Source organism: Lissotriton helveticus, chromosome 1_1 (genome assembly GCF_964261635.1).
Source record: "Lissotriton helveticus chromosome 1_1, aLisHel1.1, whole genome shotgun sequence".
Classification (NCBI taxonomy): domain Eukaryota; kingdom Metazoa; phylum Chordata; class Amphibia; order Caudata; family Salamandridae; genus Lissotriton; species Lissotriton helveticus.
This window is the reverse complement of record NC_136057.1, coordinates 633,050,485-633,067,958: the sequence shown is the minus strand read 5'-3', so window position 1 is coordinate 633,067,958 and position 17,474 is coordinate 633,050,485. Positions and strand designations below refer to the sequence as shown.

Here is a 17,474-nt window from a genome sequence, read left to right as displayed (position 1 = left end):
TGCATAACGCACATTAATGTACAATGGCACAAAGTGCAGAATCCCGGGAGCTACCAAAAGTTTACTCACCAGTAGAAAGCAAATAGTAATATTCTCCGGAGTGCAGAGAGAAGGCAAACCTGTTTTAGGTTCACAGTCATCGCTTGCACCGAAGCAGCTCTAGCATGGAACACTGGCTTTTGGGCTGCAAGAGCTTTATTTCCAGAACAACTATTAGTTTTTTCTAATGAATTTATCAAGGCACCATGATGGTATAATATGGCATCTTGCTAAGCACAAATTAACACCCAGACATTTTCAGCACATCTTTAGTTTTCGCCTGCACAGCACTTTCGCTGTGCTTGAGAAATCTAAATTTTTTAATATAAACTTAAAAGGGACTTATATCCCACCTCCTCTCTTTCCTGGCTTCTCATTTGTTCCTGTGTGTGCCACTTACCTTTCCTCCATTTCTATTGGCTGTAGCATATTTTCCTGCACGTATCAATGCTTGTTCCTCATCTGCTTCTCGCATCAGTTTCCTGCAGCCGAAATAATGCTAGTGGAACTATATTTTCATGAGGTTTTGCCTTTTACTATTGTAGCATCTTTATATAACAATGCATCACCCAGAGAGATTAAGTGATGAGCAGTGTGCCTGTATAAGTGCAGGGTGTGTTATGGGATTCCACTTGTTGACTGGCGTGCCTGCATGAGTGCACGGTTCGAGGTGTGCCTGTATGAGTGCAGGGTGAGCGATGTGCCTGCATGAGTGCAGGATGAATATTGAGATTCATCTCTGGAAGTGGGGATGCTGTTTGAGTGCACGGTGAAGGATTTACCTGTCTGGGTGCTGGGTGACCAGCATGCTTGAGTTTATGAAGAACGAAGCAATCGGTGAACAACCATTACAACGCAACTATTAAAACGACATACCATTACCACGCAACTATTACAACGCAAGTCATTACAACGACTTGCGCTGGGGGGCGCTCTAGGATAGGGAATAGTTTAATTTACTATCCAACACCTTCCCTACTATCCACGGGGACTGGAGTTGGAATAGTAAATTAAACTACTCACTATCCAGCACCCCCCAACACAAGACGTTGTAACGACTTGCGTTGTAAAACTTGCGTGGTAAAGGCATGCGTTGTGAAAGCATGCGTTGTAATGACATACATCCAAGCAATATGAGTCTGTAACTGAAGGGTGAATGGGACGATGTGTCTGAGTGTAGGGTGAGTAATGTGCCTGCATGAGTGCAGGGAGTGTGGACAGTCTTTGTTTGCGAGTCCATTTGCATTAAAAAATGGTAGCAAGCTTTCTTGAAAGAAATACAGAAAATACATCATTTACACCTCCTGTTATTCAAATTTTCATGCGAGGGAATAACCTCACCCTGCACCCCTGACCCACGTTCGGTTCAAGCTCGCTCATACTTTATATTCAACACACAGCTTTCTGTCCCACTGCTTTCAAATGCACCAGATGCCACTGGCTTCTATGCAGCATAAGGAATAGCGGACTCGTTGAGGAGCTACTTTTTGGACATACCACACATCAGAAATGTGACTATCAGGGAAATGCCTTGTGCTGATCAAAAATGTGCTGGGCAGTCCTTCCTGCCCATGCTTGAAGCGAGCTCACCAAAAGCCCTTTCTTCAGGAATACTAGTATTCCTGTCTGGGTGTACTAGTATACCTGTAGAAAGGGCTTTAGGTGAGCTCGCTTCAAGCATGGATAGGAAGGACTGCCCAGCACATTTTTGATCAGCACAAGGCATTTCACTGATAGTCACATTTCTGATTGTGTGGTGATATGTCATTGGTTCATGTCATGTGTGTTGAATAGGATGTCACAAACAATAAAAATTTCTTTGGTCAAGCTTAAAAAAGCTCCACAGTAGCTAATGGATCACTGCTTTCCCAAGTGTCAGTTCAAAAGAAAGACCTTGCCACCTAACTAAATTTACAACACTTTATTGCAGCATTGGCAAAGGTCAGATTTTTTAAGCTGGTGAAGTTCGTGCAGCATTTCTTTGAGAAATGTTACATTACATACATTGTTTTTATATAACATGCAGGAACTGAAGACAGTAGTAAAAAAAATCAAACTGCCGGAAAAAGATCCAGTTGGAGCATTCGTTAAACTAAACTGTCTACATTTACGTGAAAGCAAAGAAAATTGTAGCTATACTAATAAATATCCGATTGTCAAAAACAGATTTCTTAATTTCTATTTAGAAAATAAAAACAAAAATATATACTCTAACGTTTCTTAAGGTGTTGATATCAAGTCTGTAAACCTATGAAGTTCAAAAAAACATTCTGTCTGGTTCCTGATCTCCATTCACGGATTAGTCCACGACAAGCTGACTGGCACATTTTGGTTTTCAATGTAACTAGCGCTCGAGTTTCTCCGGTTTTGTAGGCTGGTATCGGGCTTGTATAAACACTCAATCGTTTATCGATAAATACGGGTTCACAGTAGTTTTCAACTCGTATGCGTGTTTCTATCTTCTCGGCTCCTCCTCGCTTTACCCGTCGTCATGTACTGAATAGCAACACGCCTTTGTCCGGGAGGAAGCGTCCGTCCTTCGGTGTACTCTCGAGATGATGCGGATTGCGCTGCACGTTCAGATGGATGGAGAATGCTACTGTTTCCGCTGCCTGCTGTCTCTGGCGCACATTTCTGCTGTAGCTCTGGAGCCCTGGAATATTCATTTTCTCTGTCCCAAACATTGTTCACCTTTCAATTAAGTTTGCCATTTGAAAACTTAAATTCGGTGGCCCAAGTCATCAAAGCATTTTCAGTATAAAAGCAATTAATTTCCATAGCAACAGGTTTGCGTTCTTTGAGGAACTGACCTGCTTGCTAATTAAGTTCACCATCTCACTGCTTTACTTCCATTCTTAAGAAACAATTAACCCTCAAACTTTTACGCAAAAATGCTTGCTCCTTTGCGTTTTCTGTCAAGCTGGAAGCGTCTTCCTTTTCGATTTTGGGCTGAGGCAGATATCTCGTATCACCCGGTCCCAGCTGTCCATCCCATGTCTCTGCTTTGAACTCTTGCCTGGCTGACATGCTGATGTGTCCACTGCTCTCATCGGATTCCTGAAGGACTCCACTACCCACATTGTCAGATACAGGGCCGATGAAATGGCACTTGCTGTTTTATCAGCGTCTCCTGTGGTTAAACAGAGATAAAAATGATCATAAATATTTAGTACGATTTTTTTTTTTTACATATTGAAACATTACAGTTAGGAGTGTTGATATATCTTATGGTTATTTATTATTTCTGTTTATTCATCATTTTGTTTTACCATTCATGTTTCTTTAACTACACTGTATTATCAATGCATCTTTCAATTGATAGAGCTTAGCAGTTTAGAATGTTGGGCTTGTACTAGCCAGTATGAGCTGTAGCTGATTGAAGAAACACTCTGCTTGGATCTGAGTGCTGTACTTGTTTAAGAATAAATCTTATTCTTACCAATATTACCTTCTCATCTCTTCATTGGATGCAACATAAATTTGGCGACGAGGTGGTCAAGTCAGCACTCTCTAGACCCATCGCTTTTGGCCTAAAGAAGATCCTACCTGCAGACCTACAGTGTTTCATATTTTATGAAAATTCTACTCATCTTTAAGAAGCTCATATTCTTCATTTTGAGATAAGCGACTTTGATAAATATATATGAACTAACTAAAGCAAGCAACTTTAGCAAACAACTTTAAATATTTTCTGCAGTTTTGAATTATACTTCACTGCACTTTTATTATTTAATTCGATGCAGGCTCGTAGTATTTAATCCTCAACTTGAGCTTCCTTCCATTTATTTATGTCATCTCAAGCTCTATATTTTTTTTCAAAACCGTTTTTATTAAGACCGCAGAGATATACATACACAGTACTCCGAACCCCGGAGGGGCTGTGACAACAATCATGTTTCATATGGTGCGATACATTTTAATTGACAAACCCTCTACCCTCCCACCCCACCCCCCAACTACCCAACCCTTCCCTCCCCCCGTCCTTCAACACGATTCCTCTCCGACACTGTTTAAGGTAAGCATACAATTGTCCGCAAAAATAACCTTGTCTCAACGTGCCCATTACAACTGCCCTTCCTCGCCTCTGGGCGGTGGCGGAGGCCCCAGCCACAATCCCCTGTAGTCTGCCCATCGCTTCCATATTTTATAGTATTTTGTGGGGCAGCCTCTGGCCTCAAACACCGGCCTCTCCAGTCTCATGCAAAAGACCAGTCCTTTCTTCCACCCGACCACCTTGGGAGCCCTGGGATCCTTCCAGGCCTGCGCTATATCCCGTTTAGCCAGTGTCAGCCCTAGCAACAGCAAGTGTCTCTTGTAGACGTTACCGCCCACCTCTTCTAGCACATGGAGCAGGCCCAGTTTCGCCGTACGGGGGAGTTCCCACCCCAGCACCTCCGACAGACATTCCCATACACCTTTCCAAAATCTCGCCAGGACACTACATTCCAACACTGTATGTAAAAGGGTGCCTAACTCATAGCCACATCGCAAACACTCCGGGGACACAATCAGGCCAGCCCTCCACAATCTCTCTCTGGTATAATAAGCACGGTGCAAGTATTTGAATTGTATGAGGCGTAAGCGGACAGCTATTGCCGCCCCCCTGGGGGACTCAAGAGCCTCCCGCCAATCTTCCTCCTCCAGCTCTCCCACATCTTGCACCCAGCGGTCTCTCAGGGGCTGTAAGTCTGAGGAACAATGTGTCACTAATGTTTGGTATATTTTGGAAATCTTTTTGTCCTCAAGGTCCCCCATAAATACCTTTGCCTCTATCGGGCTGAATTCAGGCAGCGTATCCAAGCACACAAGCGCAGGTGCCAGCGCGTGCCTAAATTGCAAGTATCGAAAGAACTGCGTGCGGGGCATGTCAAATTCTGCGCTAAGGTCCTGAAAGGATTTGAGTGTGGTGCCCCTTAGGACCTGGCCCAATGTTGAGATTCCTATCATATCCCAGCCCCTAAAACCCGGGAGGGACATCAGGGCTGGTAGGCGCCCGTTATGCCAGAGTGGGGTCTCCCCCGTCAATGTTCCCCACCATCCCATACGACGCAATGACTGCGCCAAATCTGAAAGACAACTTGTGATGCCCGAGGCAGCCCCTTCCGCAGCTGCGCCGAGTATAAGACCGTGTGTAGGGAGTCTGGTTCCATTAGGTACCTTTCTAGGGCATATGCCGGGTCCTCTCTGCCACTGTACCACCAATCATTTAGAACTACCAAATGTGAAGCTTGGTAGTATGACAGAAGATCCGAGGTCGCAAGTCCCCCACAGTATGTGGACAGAAAGCAGGTCCACAGAGCTACCCGCGACGCGCCCCCGGCCCACAGGAATCGACTGAGCGCCGAGTTGACTAGTCGGAACCATTGTGGCGGCACCGGGAATGGGTGATTTTGTAGTTGGTACAGCAGGCGAGGAAGCGCCACCATTTTAAAAATGGCGGATCTACCATATATATTGAGGGGCATGCGGGACCAGCACTTCATTTCCTGCTGCACCCTGTCCCACACGGGAACAACATTGCGCTCCCAGGCTATCGTCGGCGTGGTCGTCAGGAATACTCCCAGATATTTAAGACCCTCGACCGCTCTCTGCAGTGTCGAGGCCCACGGCCCGACCTCAAAATGATCTCCCAAGATCCAAAGAGTGGATTTCTGCGGTTTCAGGCAGAGGCCCGAGACTTCGCCGAAGATCTTCATGATGTCTAGGACCCGCGGCCCGGACCGATTCACATCCGTGAGGAAGAACAGGACATCGTCCGCATATAGTGCGATCCTGTCCGACGGTCCCGCCTGCCACTCAAAGCCTTTCAGCTGTGCATCTATTCGAACCCATGCAGCCAGCGGCTCCATAGCTAGAGCGAATAAATAAGGCAAGAGGGGGCACCCCTGTCGAGTGCCTCGTCCTATCGGGAAGGCCGCCGATACTTCCCCTGCCACCCTCACCGAGGCCGTCAGACCGGTATACAACAGTCGGATATAGGACATAAAGTGAGGCCCCAGATTGAGGCGCGGAAGGAGGGCGAATAAGTAGGTCCAACTCAAAGAATCAAAGGCCCTGTCAATATCTGCCAGTAAGAGTGCCGCTCGGTCTCCGGTCCTACTCATCGCCTCCACCGCCACATGGGCGTGCCGAATATTATGCCGCGTCGCTCGGCGGGGCATGAATCCGGCTTGATCCGGGTGGACCAAGTCCAATATGTAAGGGAGAAGGCGATTCGCAAGCGCCTTTGCAAGGATTTTGGCCTCGGTGTTTAGAAGAGAAATTGGCCTATAGGACTCGTAGCGGTCCGGTGGTCGGCCGGGTTTGCAAAATACTACAATTTCAGCATGCCTCCAGTCTGCCGGCAGAAGGCCCTCCTCCCTCGCCGCCTCCAGGGCTGCCTTGTAATGCGGCCCCAGTTGGAGGTGGTAGCGCCTGAAGAATTCACTAGGGAAACCATTGGGCCCAGGGGCCTTACCAGCATTGAGCTCCCCCAATGCCGTGCCCAGTTCCTCAGCTGATAGCGGGGCCTCAAGGCGCTCACGCACATCGTCCGGAAGCGCTCGGGGAGGGAGATCAGTTATAAATTTATCAATATCAAACGCTGAGAGAGAGTCCCGCGGGGCGCACTGCACCGCAAAGTAGCCGGCGAAGCTGTTCGCTAGCTCCTTTGGAGCAGAAATGGAGGCCCCGGTGGCATCTCTGAGGCCCGTCAGTTCCTGTGTCTGGAACACCTTTTGGCTAAGTCTATGGAACATAGTACTGGATTTGTCGCCCCATTGATAAATCCTACTTCTGGTCGCCAGCCAGATCTGCCGGGCCTCGTCCAATTGGAGGGAGGCATACGACTGCTGCGCCAACAAGAGCTGCCCCATTTCTTCCGGGCGACCCGCCGCCCCACATTGAGTTTCCAGCCGCTCCACCTCCGCTGCGGCCCGCACCAGTTCCGCTTGTCGCCCGCGCCGCGCTGCCGCGCACCATGCAATATCTACCCCGCGCAACGTGGGTTTCAGGGCCTCCCAAGTCGTCCGTGCCTAGATTGTCATCCCAGTACCGGGCGATGGCCACCTCCATGTGCTGTTGATATGCCCCCTGCTGCAGATGCCAGGTGGAGAGGCGCCACCTAAACGGCCGCCTCCCTTTATCTAGGGCAACCTCCACCACCACAGGGGAGTGGTCCGAAAGTCCCCGCGGTAGGATAGTCGCCGAGACCACCCTGGGAGCGACAACACTGGGAACAAAAATGTAGTCTAATCTCGAGAACGATCGGTGGACCGTCGAGACGTATGTGTACTCCCGCTCGTGTGTATGCAAATATCGCCATGTGTCCACCCAATTCAGACCATTCACCATACCATTCAATTTTGTGGGGGTATCTACAACGGGGTCACCCCTGAATCTGAGGCGGTCCATCCGACCCTGCATGACATCATTCCAGTCCCCTCCTATGACCGCTAGGCCCTCCGGGATCTCAGCCCACACTGTGAAGAGTTTTTCAATCAGGGCCCATTGCAATGGGGGCGGAGCATATACGCTGCCAAAAATTACCGACTCTGAGCCCATCGTCCCATGCACAAAGACATAGCGGCCCAGGGGGTCTATCCAGTGTTTAGTATGTGTAAAAGCCAGTCTGCGGTGTAACAGAAGTGCCACCCCCCGAGATCCCCTCCCAAAGCCCGCGTGGTAGACTTGATCATAGCCATATCTCTGTAGGCTCAGCGCTTTAGTACCCATCAGGTGTGTTTCTTGTAGCATCAAGACATCTACTTTCTCCCTCTTCCCCTGTCGCAGCACTGCACCTCTTTTGATCTTGTCGAGCATACCCCACACATTCCAACTCATCACCTTCATGAGGGCGCCAAAATGCGCCCGCCCAGGATTTTCAGCCCCCATCTAAGCGCAGGTGGATTCGTACAGCAAGTAACAGGCACAGCAGGCGTAGAGACCACAACAGCATCCTTCGAGACATTCGCGTGCAGAACAACTCCCGTTTCCCCCCACCCCCAGGCCCCAACCACCCCTCCTTGCCATCCCCCCACATACCAACAGCAATCAACTTCCCCAAACTCCTCCCCCCACCCCCACCCCATACCTCAATGAACAATGAAGTATCGGTCGCGGTGTAGCCTGACTTCTGCCCCCAACAGGAGGCAGACCGCCCACCCCACCAATGGATCCCCATAGCTACCCTTAACCCACTAACAAACTAAACTCAACAGAGGGGTCAAGTCCGCCCTCCCTATGCCATCCCCCCACCCGGGTCCCAAAACCACAAAGTTACTTGTACAGGTGAATTCTTATGATGCAGTCCACCATGGCTGTCCAAGTCTGGGAGGAGCAAATCAACCTCCCTGAATCCTGAGTGAGCGACCATCAATCACTGCGACATCTAAGAGGCTGGATCTTGAGAGTCCGGGGCCCCAGTAGTTCCGGCCGCCCCATTCTCCGTAGAAGAGTTCTTCTTTGAGCGGGACCTCCAGTTGCTTCTGCTGCGTGACCGCCGCGGGGTCCGAGGGGGCCCAGTAGTGGAGGAGTCCGAGTCACGACCCGGGGGTGTGTGCACCCTAATACGGACCTACTCGTCCGTCCAGGCAAAGACCTCCTCCGGGGTGTTAAAGAATAAAGTCTTGGACTGGAACACCACCCTCAGTCGGGCCGGATAGAGCAATGCATATTGAATTTTCAGGCCCCGCAGTTTTGCCTTGGCCTCGGTGAAGGATTGGCGCTGCCTTTGCACCAATTTAGTGTAGTCCGGAAAAATCAGAATTTTATGATTGTCAAACAGCAGAGGTTCCTTCGCCGGGGCCTGTCGCAGGATCGTGTCACGGTCGTGATAGTTGAGCAGTTTGGCTATCACAGGTCTAGGTCGTTCCCCAACCGGCGGCTTCTGGGTCAGCGCCCGATGCGCCCTCTCAATAATAAAGCATCGCGATAGGGACTCCGGAGGAACCCAACTCTCCAGCCAAGTGGTCAGGAAGGCCTCCATGTCGCCCTTTTCACAATCCTCTGGAAATCCCACAAAGCGTAGGTTGTTCCTCCGGGCCCGCCCTTCTGCATCCTCCGCCCGCAGGGCTAGGCCCCTCTGGGCGCCCTCCAGATTTGCCACCTTCTTCTTAAGAGTCGCGACGTCATCCTCCACTCCAGAAATCCTTGTTTCGGCTTCTGTTATGCGGGCCACAGCGTTGCGCAGGTCCTGGCGCAGTAGAGTAACATCTGCTCCGATCGCCCCAATTTTCGCGTCCAGCACGTCCCGGGACTGCGTGATCGCCGCCAGGAGGGCGGCATTATCAGAGACGGACGCCGGTGGACCCCCAGCCGCACCGGCACCCCCGGGTGGCCCCGTAAATTTATCAATAGTGCCCTGCTTTGAGGTGTGTCCGCTGTTGCCGCCTCTAGTCATAGCTGTAGGTATACACAGAAAGCAGGTCCAGGGCGTAACCAGAAGTACTATCGGAGTGCAGGTGACCTTCCCCCAGGTCTATTCACGCTGCCACCTAGGGTGCCGCACCCCTGCGCTCCAGCTGCACCTCCACGGGGTCACTCCTCACCCCGGAGACCAGTAGACAGGCCACTGCCAGGGCCTGGGCAAATCACTTCATAGGGCACACTCCAAGGGGCCCACCACCACCAGCCCACAAGCCGTCTTCGCCTGAACAGGCCGCAGGGTGGAGACCCCCGTGGGATCGACTCGCCGCAGCAGTTGTGGTGCTGGCCGCTACAGCCCGTGGCCGCCGCTTCACAAGAGGGCCTGTGGCCCACCAGAGTCCTCAAGCCAGACGAGGAGGGGTCCCAGCGCACCGCGGGGGAGGCGTCAGATAGTGCGCCCCAGTCCAGATGTCTTGCCCCCCCCCTCAGACGGCACCAGGAACCGCCGCCCGGGCGTGACCGAAGGAGGGGGGGGGGGGGAACTGCACAGCGCCAGCAGGGAGGTCCTTGCCGCCACACAAAGCGGCGGCCGCCGCCAGGCCGCCGCGGCCTCTTGGGGGCCCCTCCAGCTGCCGATCCAGCCCCTCACTCGGCCGGTGTCTCAGAGCGGAGCACCCGGCAGCCAACCCGCCAGCCTCCTCACCGGGTTTCACTGCGTTCCACAGCTCCCAAGGCTTCTGGAGACCCAACAATCGGGGACCGGCCACAGCTCACGCGGCGCGCCGGCTATGCCGCACTTCCGGTCCACCGCTGCCAATCGAGGGTCCCGGCTTCACTTGTGGCAGGAGGCCGCACGGCTCCGGGGCTGAGTTGCCGCCCAGCAGTCCGGTTCGTCTCCAGGTTGATCGCCGAGGCGCCGCGGCGATGTCCGACTGCCAAATTCGTCGGTTTTGGGCCTCCCAGGGTAGTGGTGACGGAGGATATTTGCAGGATAGTGAAGTGGCGGGACGGAGCTCACTCAAGCCGCGTCCGCCATGATCGTCGCCTTGGCCACGCCCCCTCAAGCTCTATATTTAATGGATTAATATTTCACTATTGGGAGCCTCGCTGCATTTATTACATCGTTTTTACTTTTTGAAACTGCCTTCTATTGACACTTTACCGTGAAGATTTCTAACTTGGCTTCATTTAATCATTTTTATGCTCTTTCAACACTACCAACTGTTGACACTTGGCTCTGACCTCACAGCATAAATCAAGTGATTCTCTACTTCACATGTCATCTCTTTTGCATTTCACCTTTTAACTTTCATTATTTTCATTTCATTTTTAAAACTATCTCGAGTCAGCCTTTTTATCTTTATGACATTAACTGTGATGGAAACATTAATCAGCAATTTTTGACACAGCAGAAGTCAACACAGAACATATTATTTGCTCTGCATCTTTTAAAATTACCTTGAGACAGCATTTCAGTTCTTGGTGACATCAGATGTAACGGAGATTTCGAACGGCATTCTTTAACTCAGCAGGAATCCACACAGAACTTCCTCAGGCTTAAAACGCTGACTTTGTTTGATCTAATAACTCCTCCGTAACTCTGTGACGTTGCACGTCTTCACGTCCTGCCTCATTCACTCTTCATCTCCCTGATTGCATGTTGTTACGTGTCTACGCTACATTCTTTTTCTCCTCAAGGAATCAGCCGTTTTATTGAAAACACTTCACGAAGCATTTTCCAGAGGCTTTTTCGTCTAAATGGATTTGATGACTCAATAGTTAACCGGTATTTTTCTGTTACAATAACATACATTTTTATTCATTTTCAGGTTTTTGTGCATTTTCACGCTGATATGCACAGCTTTATTGACATTGAGTTATAGACATTATTTTAACTACTAAATCGCTTTATGTATTATTAATTAACCTTATAAATTTTAATTTTCAGGTTTAGTGCATTTTCACGCTGATATGCACAGCTTTAGTGACAATTGTTTTCTGTATTATTAATTAACCTGTATTTTTAGAATAATTTCAAGCTAACTTTCAATTACATTTCAGAGCATAATGGTTATTATTATGTTTTAGTGCCATATTTTAATACTTCACTCAATTATTTATTTTATTATGGCCCTACAAACTGCTGTTCTTCCTTCGCCTTTTCTCCCTGAACCTGGCACTCCTAAAATTAAATGGGCCCTATGGTTTAAAGCATTTAATAGTTATATTATAGCCATTGATGGAGTGAAATTCCCTCCCATTAGGAAAAATGCTATGCTATATAGCGCTTTGGGCACAGAAGGACAAAGAATTTCTGATCATCAGCCTACAATATTGCGCCCACCTTCTGATGATTGGAATGAATATACTGAGGTGACAGCAAGATTAGAAAAACACTTTAAAGACCAACCAAGCATAATTGTTGAAAGACACAAATTCTATACTAGAAAACAAAGAGAATATGAAAGCATTGATACTTTCTTAGCAGAATTGAGAGTTCTTGCTGTATCTTGCGAGTTTGAAGGCCCTATTGAACAATATCTCAGAGACCAACTTGTGGTAAATTGTTTTAATAATGAGATTCAAAAGAAACTATTGTGCTGTAGGAATCCCTCACTTGAGGATACATTAGAGTTAGCAAGAGGCATCGAGAGATCTGTCTCTGCCTCAAAAGAACTTAGTAATAATCCAGTCAAGCCTACTATTTCTGAATCTATAAACAAAGTATCTCAACAATTTACTCAAGTTTCTCATAAAGAAAAAACTTTCAACAAAAATGAGACAAAGAAGCCTGAAAAATCTTTTCAGTGTTTCAGGTGTGGTTCAAAAGTTCATCTCGTTAACTCTCCTTCTTGTCCAGCTTTAAAGAAACAATGTACTAATTGTAAGAAAATTGGACATCTTGCCTCTGCATGCAAATTCAAGTCTAAGACCATGTTTCTCGAAGTAGATAACTTAAATGAGGTGGGCATTGTTAAACATAATGAATCCATTAAGAAGGTATTATTATCCGTTGATATGGTTGATTCTCTTCAAGATTCTGACAGTGGTGATCCCGTATGTGATATGAAAATAGGAGAAATTCCTGTAGTAGTAACAGTTGACTCTGGTTCCCCTGTCACTATTCTATCTGATATATTTTTCTTTAAGGAATGGAAAAATATTGATTTAATACCCCCGATATTCGCACAGTAGCTTTTAACGGCCAGGAGATTGCCATGATGGGTTATTTTAATGATAGCTTTACCTTTGAAGATAGGATCATTGAATCTAAGATATATGTAGCAAATAAGGGTTATAATATTCTTGGTTGGAAAGACCAAGGGAAATTTGGCATGGTATTAAGACCTGGCACTGATAATCCCATTTCTCTTGATCGTTCAAAAAATTTGAGTTCTGTAATCGCTGATACTTTGTCATTAGATGATGTGATTAATAAACATCGTGATGTCTTCTCTGATGCTTTAGGTTCAGTCAAAGGGTTCGAGCATAAAATAATTTTGAAACCAGATGCCTTTCCTATTATTCACAAAGTTAGACATGTTCCTCTCAGTATTAGAGATAAGTTAAGAGAACATCTTGTTCAATTATGCAACGATGGGGTTATTGAGCAAATTGATTCTTCACTCTGGATTTCTCCCATTGTAGTCGCTTTAAAAAAGAATTGTGATGAACTCAGACTGTGTGTTGATCTGAGATCATTGAATAAGAATATCCAAATTGATTGTTTTCCATTACCCCGCATCCAGGACATGTTGGCTCAGTTAAAGGGAACGAAGATTTTTTCCACCATAGATTTAAGAGCTGCATACCACCAAATTGAATTACATGTAGACTCCAGAGACCTGACTGCATTTAATACGCCATTTGGTGCTTTCAGGTTTCTGAGGTTGCCGTTTGGCCTAGCCTCTGCGGCTTCTGTTTTTCAGAAGTTAATGTACCAATTGTTTGGAGATGTTAAGGACGTCTTGGCTTATCAGGATGATATTTTGATTTCTACTAATTCAGTACAGGAACATCTTATCAAACTAGATCAGGTTTTAGGCATATTACATAAATATGGTATGACGGTAAAGAAGCAAAAGTGTAAATTCCTACTAGATCAGGTGGAATACTTAGGTCATGTTATTTCTCAAAGAGGTATTAGTCCTAAACAGGATTTGTTAAAGGCTATTCGGGAATGTGCTAGATCTGCCAATAAAGATCAATTGGGCTTGAGCGAATTCTATTCAAGGTTTGTTCAAAGTTTTGCACTGATTAGTGAACCTCTAAGATTATTGACTAGGAACAAGGTTAAATTTATGTGGCGCAATGAACAAACTTTGGCTTTTGAGAAACTTAAAAATTTGATAATTACTGCTCCAGCTCTCAAACCCTTTAATCAAAATGATTCTACGTATATTACTGTTGATGCCAGCAATAGTGGATTAGGTGCTGTCCTCAGTCAGATGATTGATGGAAATGAAAACATTATTGCATTTGCATCACGTCAACTCTCTTCCTCTGAGAAGAACTATAGTACTATAGAAAAAGAGGCTCTAGCTTGTGTGTGGGGTGTGAAGCATTTTTCCACCTATGTTTGGGGTAAAGAATTTACTTTGATTTCAGATCATAAGCCCCAAATATTTATGTGGAATGATAAGGGAACAAGAAATGCTAGTCCTAGACTAGTTCGTTTATTTTCTAAACTTTATGATTTTAATTTTGTTATGAGGCACATACCAGGAGGTAAAAAATTTAAAGCAGACTTTTTATCCAGGTGTCCCTTACAGGATTCAGGATTTGATTCTGTGTTGGATGATAAAGAAGTTGTAATCAGTCTGGTTGAAGGTTTAAGCTTTATGGAGAATGTTGTTTCTCAATCTGATTGGGTGGAAGCTTCAGCAGGAGACCCTTCTCAAGAAATTCTTAGACAATTCATATCTGTGGGATGGCCAAGGGAGAATCAACTTGATAAAAATGTGCTTCCTTTTTCTAAAATAAAGGATGAATTGAGTCTTGAAGACAATTTCATTTTAAGAGGTTCTCTACTCATTCCTCCAAACTCAGTCAGAGATAAAATAATTGCACTAGCTCATAAAGGTCATGGGGGAATCACTAGCACAAAGAAGAGGTTCAGGCTACACTACTGGTGGCCTGGTATGGACATTAGTGTTGAGACTTTATTAAACAATTGTGTCGAATGTTCCCATGCTGAAAAATCTCTTCGCACTTATAATTCTCCGCTATCTCCAGTTGACTTTTCAAACAATCCTTGGGAGAAGTTAGGAATTGACTTTGTGGGTCCTGTAGGTGGCTTGAATCAAGGTTTCAGATTTATTTTGACCATTGTTGATTACCATTCCAAATGGGTGTCTTTCAAATTCATGAAGGATCCCAATACTGAAAATGTAGTCAAATTTTTGAAGAAACTGTTCAGATCAGAAGGGGTTCCTGTATATCTGGTTTCAGATAATGGTGTACAATTTGTTTCATACGTCATGAGAGATTTTTTGGGTACTCTGGGTATAAAGCATTTAACTACAGCTCTTTATAGCCCACAAGGAAATGGTTTAGTAGAAAGAGTAAACCGTGTGGTAAAAGATTCTGTCCAGTTGGCTATTTCTTCTGGTTTGTCAGTACAAGAAGTGGTGGGTGACAGAATATGGTCATACAATAATACTCCACACTCTACAACTGGAGTTACCCCTTTTGCCATGTTGAGAGGGAGAGAATCGTTTAATGAACTTTCCCCAGAATGGGTAGTGAGTAAAACTAATTTTGACAAAAGTGTACCTAATTTGGAGTTAGTTAAAATGAATGTGAAGAATGCTCAAGATAAGTCCAAGGCCAGATATGATGTTAATAAACATGTAAAAAAATCAAGACTTTATGGTGGGTGACAAAGTTAGAATTAAAAGACCTTTTAAAGTTAAAGGGTCTAGATTCTATCCTGATACAATGATTGTTAAAGTTGGTAAATATTCTGTTATGGTTGAAGGTGGTAAATGGTGGAGCAACAGAAATGTTGCTAGAGTGGATAAGTCTGTAGAAGGGAACTCCAAGAAGCATTCTACTCAGTCCTTTCATTGTTCATCTAATATTATGCCAGGTTCATCTTCTAATGTAAGTGATGTATCTGTGTATAATGATTTTTTCCAATATTCTCTTGATGATGGGCATACTCATGATGTTGGGCATAAAGCTTCACATAATCTTGCATCAGTTTCTGATGTGCACTCTGGAAACGATGCTGTGTCAGTCTTGGATACACAATTGACGAATGTTGCTATTTCTCCTCCAGATGGATGCAGTTCTTCTGTTAGGTCTAGCACTAGGTTGAAAGTTATACCTAAATATTTGGAGGATTATGTCACTTAAACTTTTAGATATTGTAAGGTGAGGAGGTGTGTTATATCTTATGGTTATTTATTATTTCTGTTTATTCATCATTTTGTTTTACCATTCATGTTTCTTTAACTACACTGTATTATCAATGCATCTTTCAATTGATAGAGCTTAGCAGTTTAGAATGTTGGGCTTGTACTAGCCAGTATGAGCTGTAGCTGATTGAAGAAACACTCTGCTTGGATCTGAGTGCTGTACTTGTTTAAGAATAAATCTTATTCTTACCAATATTACCTTCTCATCTCTTCACTGGATGCAACAAGTGTATATCAAGAACAGGAACGCGGTACAGAAGGAAAATGTTAATTACCAGTATACATCTGTTCTTGACATGTAGTTACACACTATGCATAGATCGCCACCTAGTGTTGGGCCCGGATGTTTGCAGTTTATTTTTGTCCTGAAAAGTTCTTTGGAAGTCACGAGATAGGTGACTCCTCCTTTGGACCACATTGCGCATGGGCAACGGCTCCATCCTCAGATTGTTTTTTGCCATTATGGACATGATGGAGATTTGCAAGAAAAGGAAGGATGTCCATGTAAGCTATATCTAATTAAGAAAATAATGGAACAGACATGTGTAGCCGGGGAGGCGGGTGGGCGTGTGTAACTCTGCAGCTCTACATGCCAAGAACAGATGCATACTGGTAAGTAGCATTTTCCGTTCGAGGCATATGAGCTGCAGATTACACACTGTGCATAGATTGTATAGCAGTACCCACTCTTAGCGGTGACCACCCCTATCTGTTGCAGTAGCTTGAAATAATGTTTTGAGAACAGCCTGGGCCACATTAGCTTGTTGTTTGGTTTGCACATCTACACAATAGTGTTTTGTGAATGTGTGCTGTGTAGACCATGTAGCTGCTTTGCAGATGTCATCTAGGGGAATGTTTCCTAAAAAAGACATTGAAGCCCCTATTTTCCTTGTAGAGTGGGCTTTAGGAGGAACAGATAACGTACGTTTAGCTTTGTGGTAGCAAATCTGTATACATTTGACAATCCATCTAGCTATCCCAGATTTTGTTATGGGATTACCTTTGTGTGGTGGTGGGAAAGACACAAAAAGTTGTTTGGTCTTACGAACAGGTTGTGTTCTCTCGATGTAGTATAGCAATGCTCGTTTGACATATAGGGTATGAATAGCTCTTTCTGCTACTGTCTGTGGCTGCGAGAAGAAAGCGGGCAGTTCCACAGATTGATTGAGGTGGAAGGGAGAAATTACCTTGGACAGGAATTTCGGATTAGTACAGAGAACGACCTTATTATGATGCATTTGCAAGAAACGTTCTTGTATGGTTAGTGCTTGTAGTTCACTAACTCTCCGCAGAGAAGTAATAGCTACTTGGAACGCATCCTTCCATGTTAAAAATTGTAGTTTACATTTATGTAAGGGAAGGTCCCATTAGCCGTGTGAGAACAATGTTTAAATTCCACACAGGTGAAGGTGGTACTCTGGGAGGAATTATTCTATTAAGGCCTTCCATAAAGGCTTTAATAGCAGGCACTCTGAACAGAGATAGATGCTGTCTGTTTTGCAGATATGCTGCTATTGCAGCAAGATGCAGTCTAATAGACGTGCAGGCTAAGTTACATCTTTGGAGGTGCAGTAAGTATCCTATGATGTGTTAAATATACACGTCTAGGGGATTAATAGTGTTGTTTTGACAATATGCACAAGTTACTACTTGTGTAACGATATATCT

General features: G+C 45.6%; 1 protein-coding gene across 10 annotated transcripts in view; it reads right to left on the bottom strand.

Annotated features, from left to right (window-relative positions):
• Positions 1-1,945: 1,945 nt before the first annotated feature.
• UPF2 (UPF2 regulator of nonsense mediated mRNA decay) overlaps positions 1,946-17,474 on the bottom strand; it is a 1,696,571-nt gene continuing 1,681,042 nt past the window's right edge. For 9 of the 10 annotated variants that reach the window (XM_078674159.1, XM_078674161.1, XM_078674162.1 and 6 more), the window contains one exon: positions 1,946-3,169. In XM_078674159.1, the coding sequence (XP_078530285.1) occupies positions 3,160-3,169 (10 nt within the window). In that variant the 3' untranslated portion in view covers positions 1,946-3,159. The remainder of the gene's footprint in view (positions 3,170-17,474) is intronic. The other variant, XM_078674158.1, reaches the window with a different exon arrangement.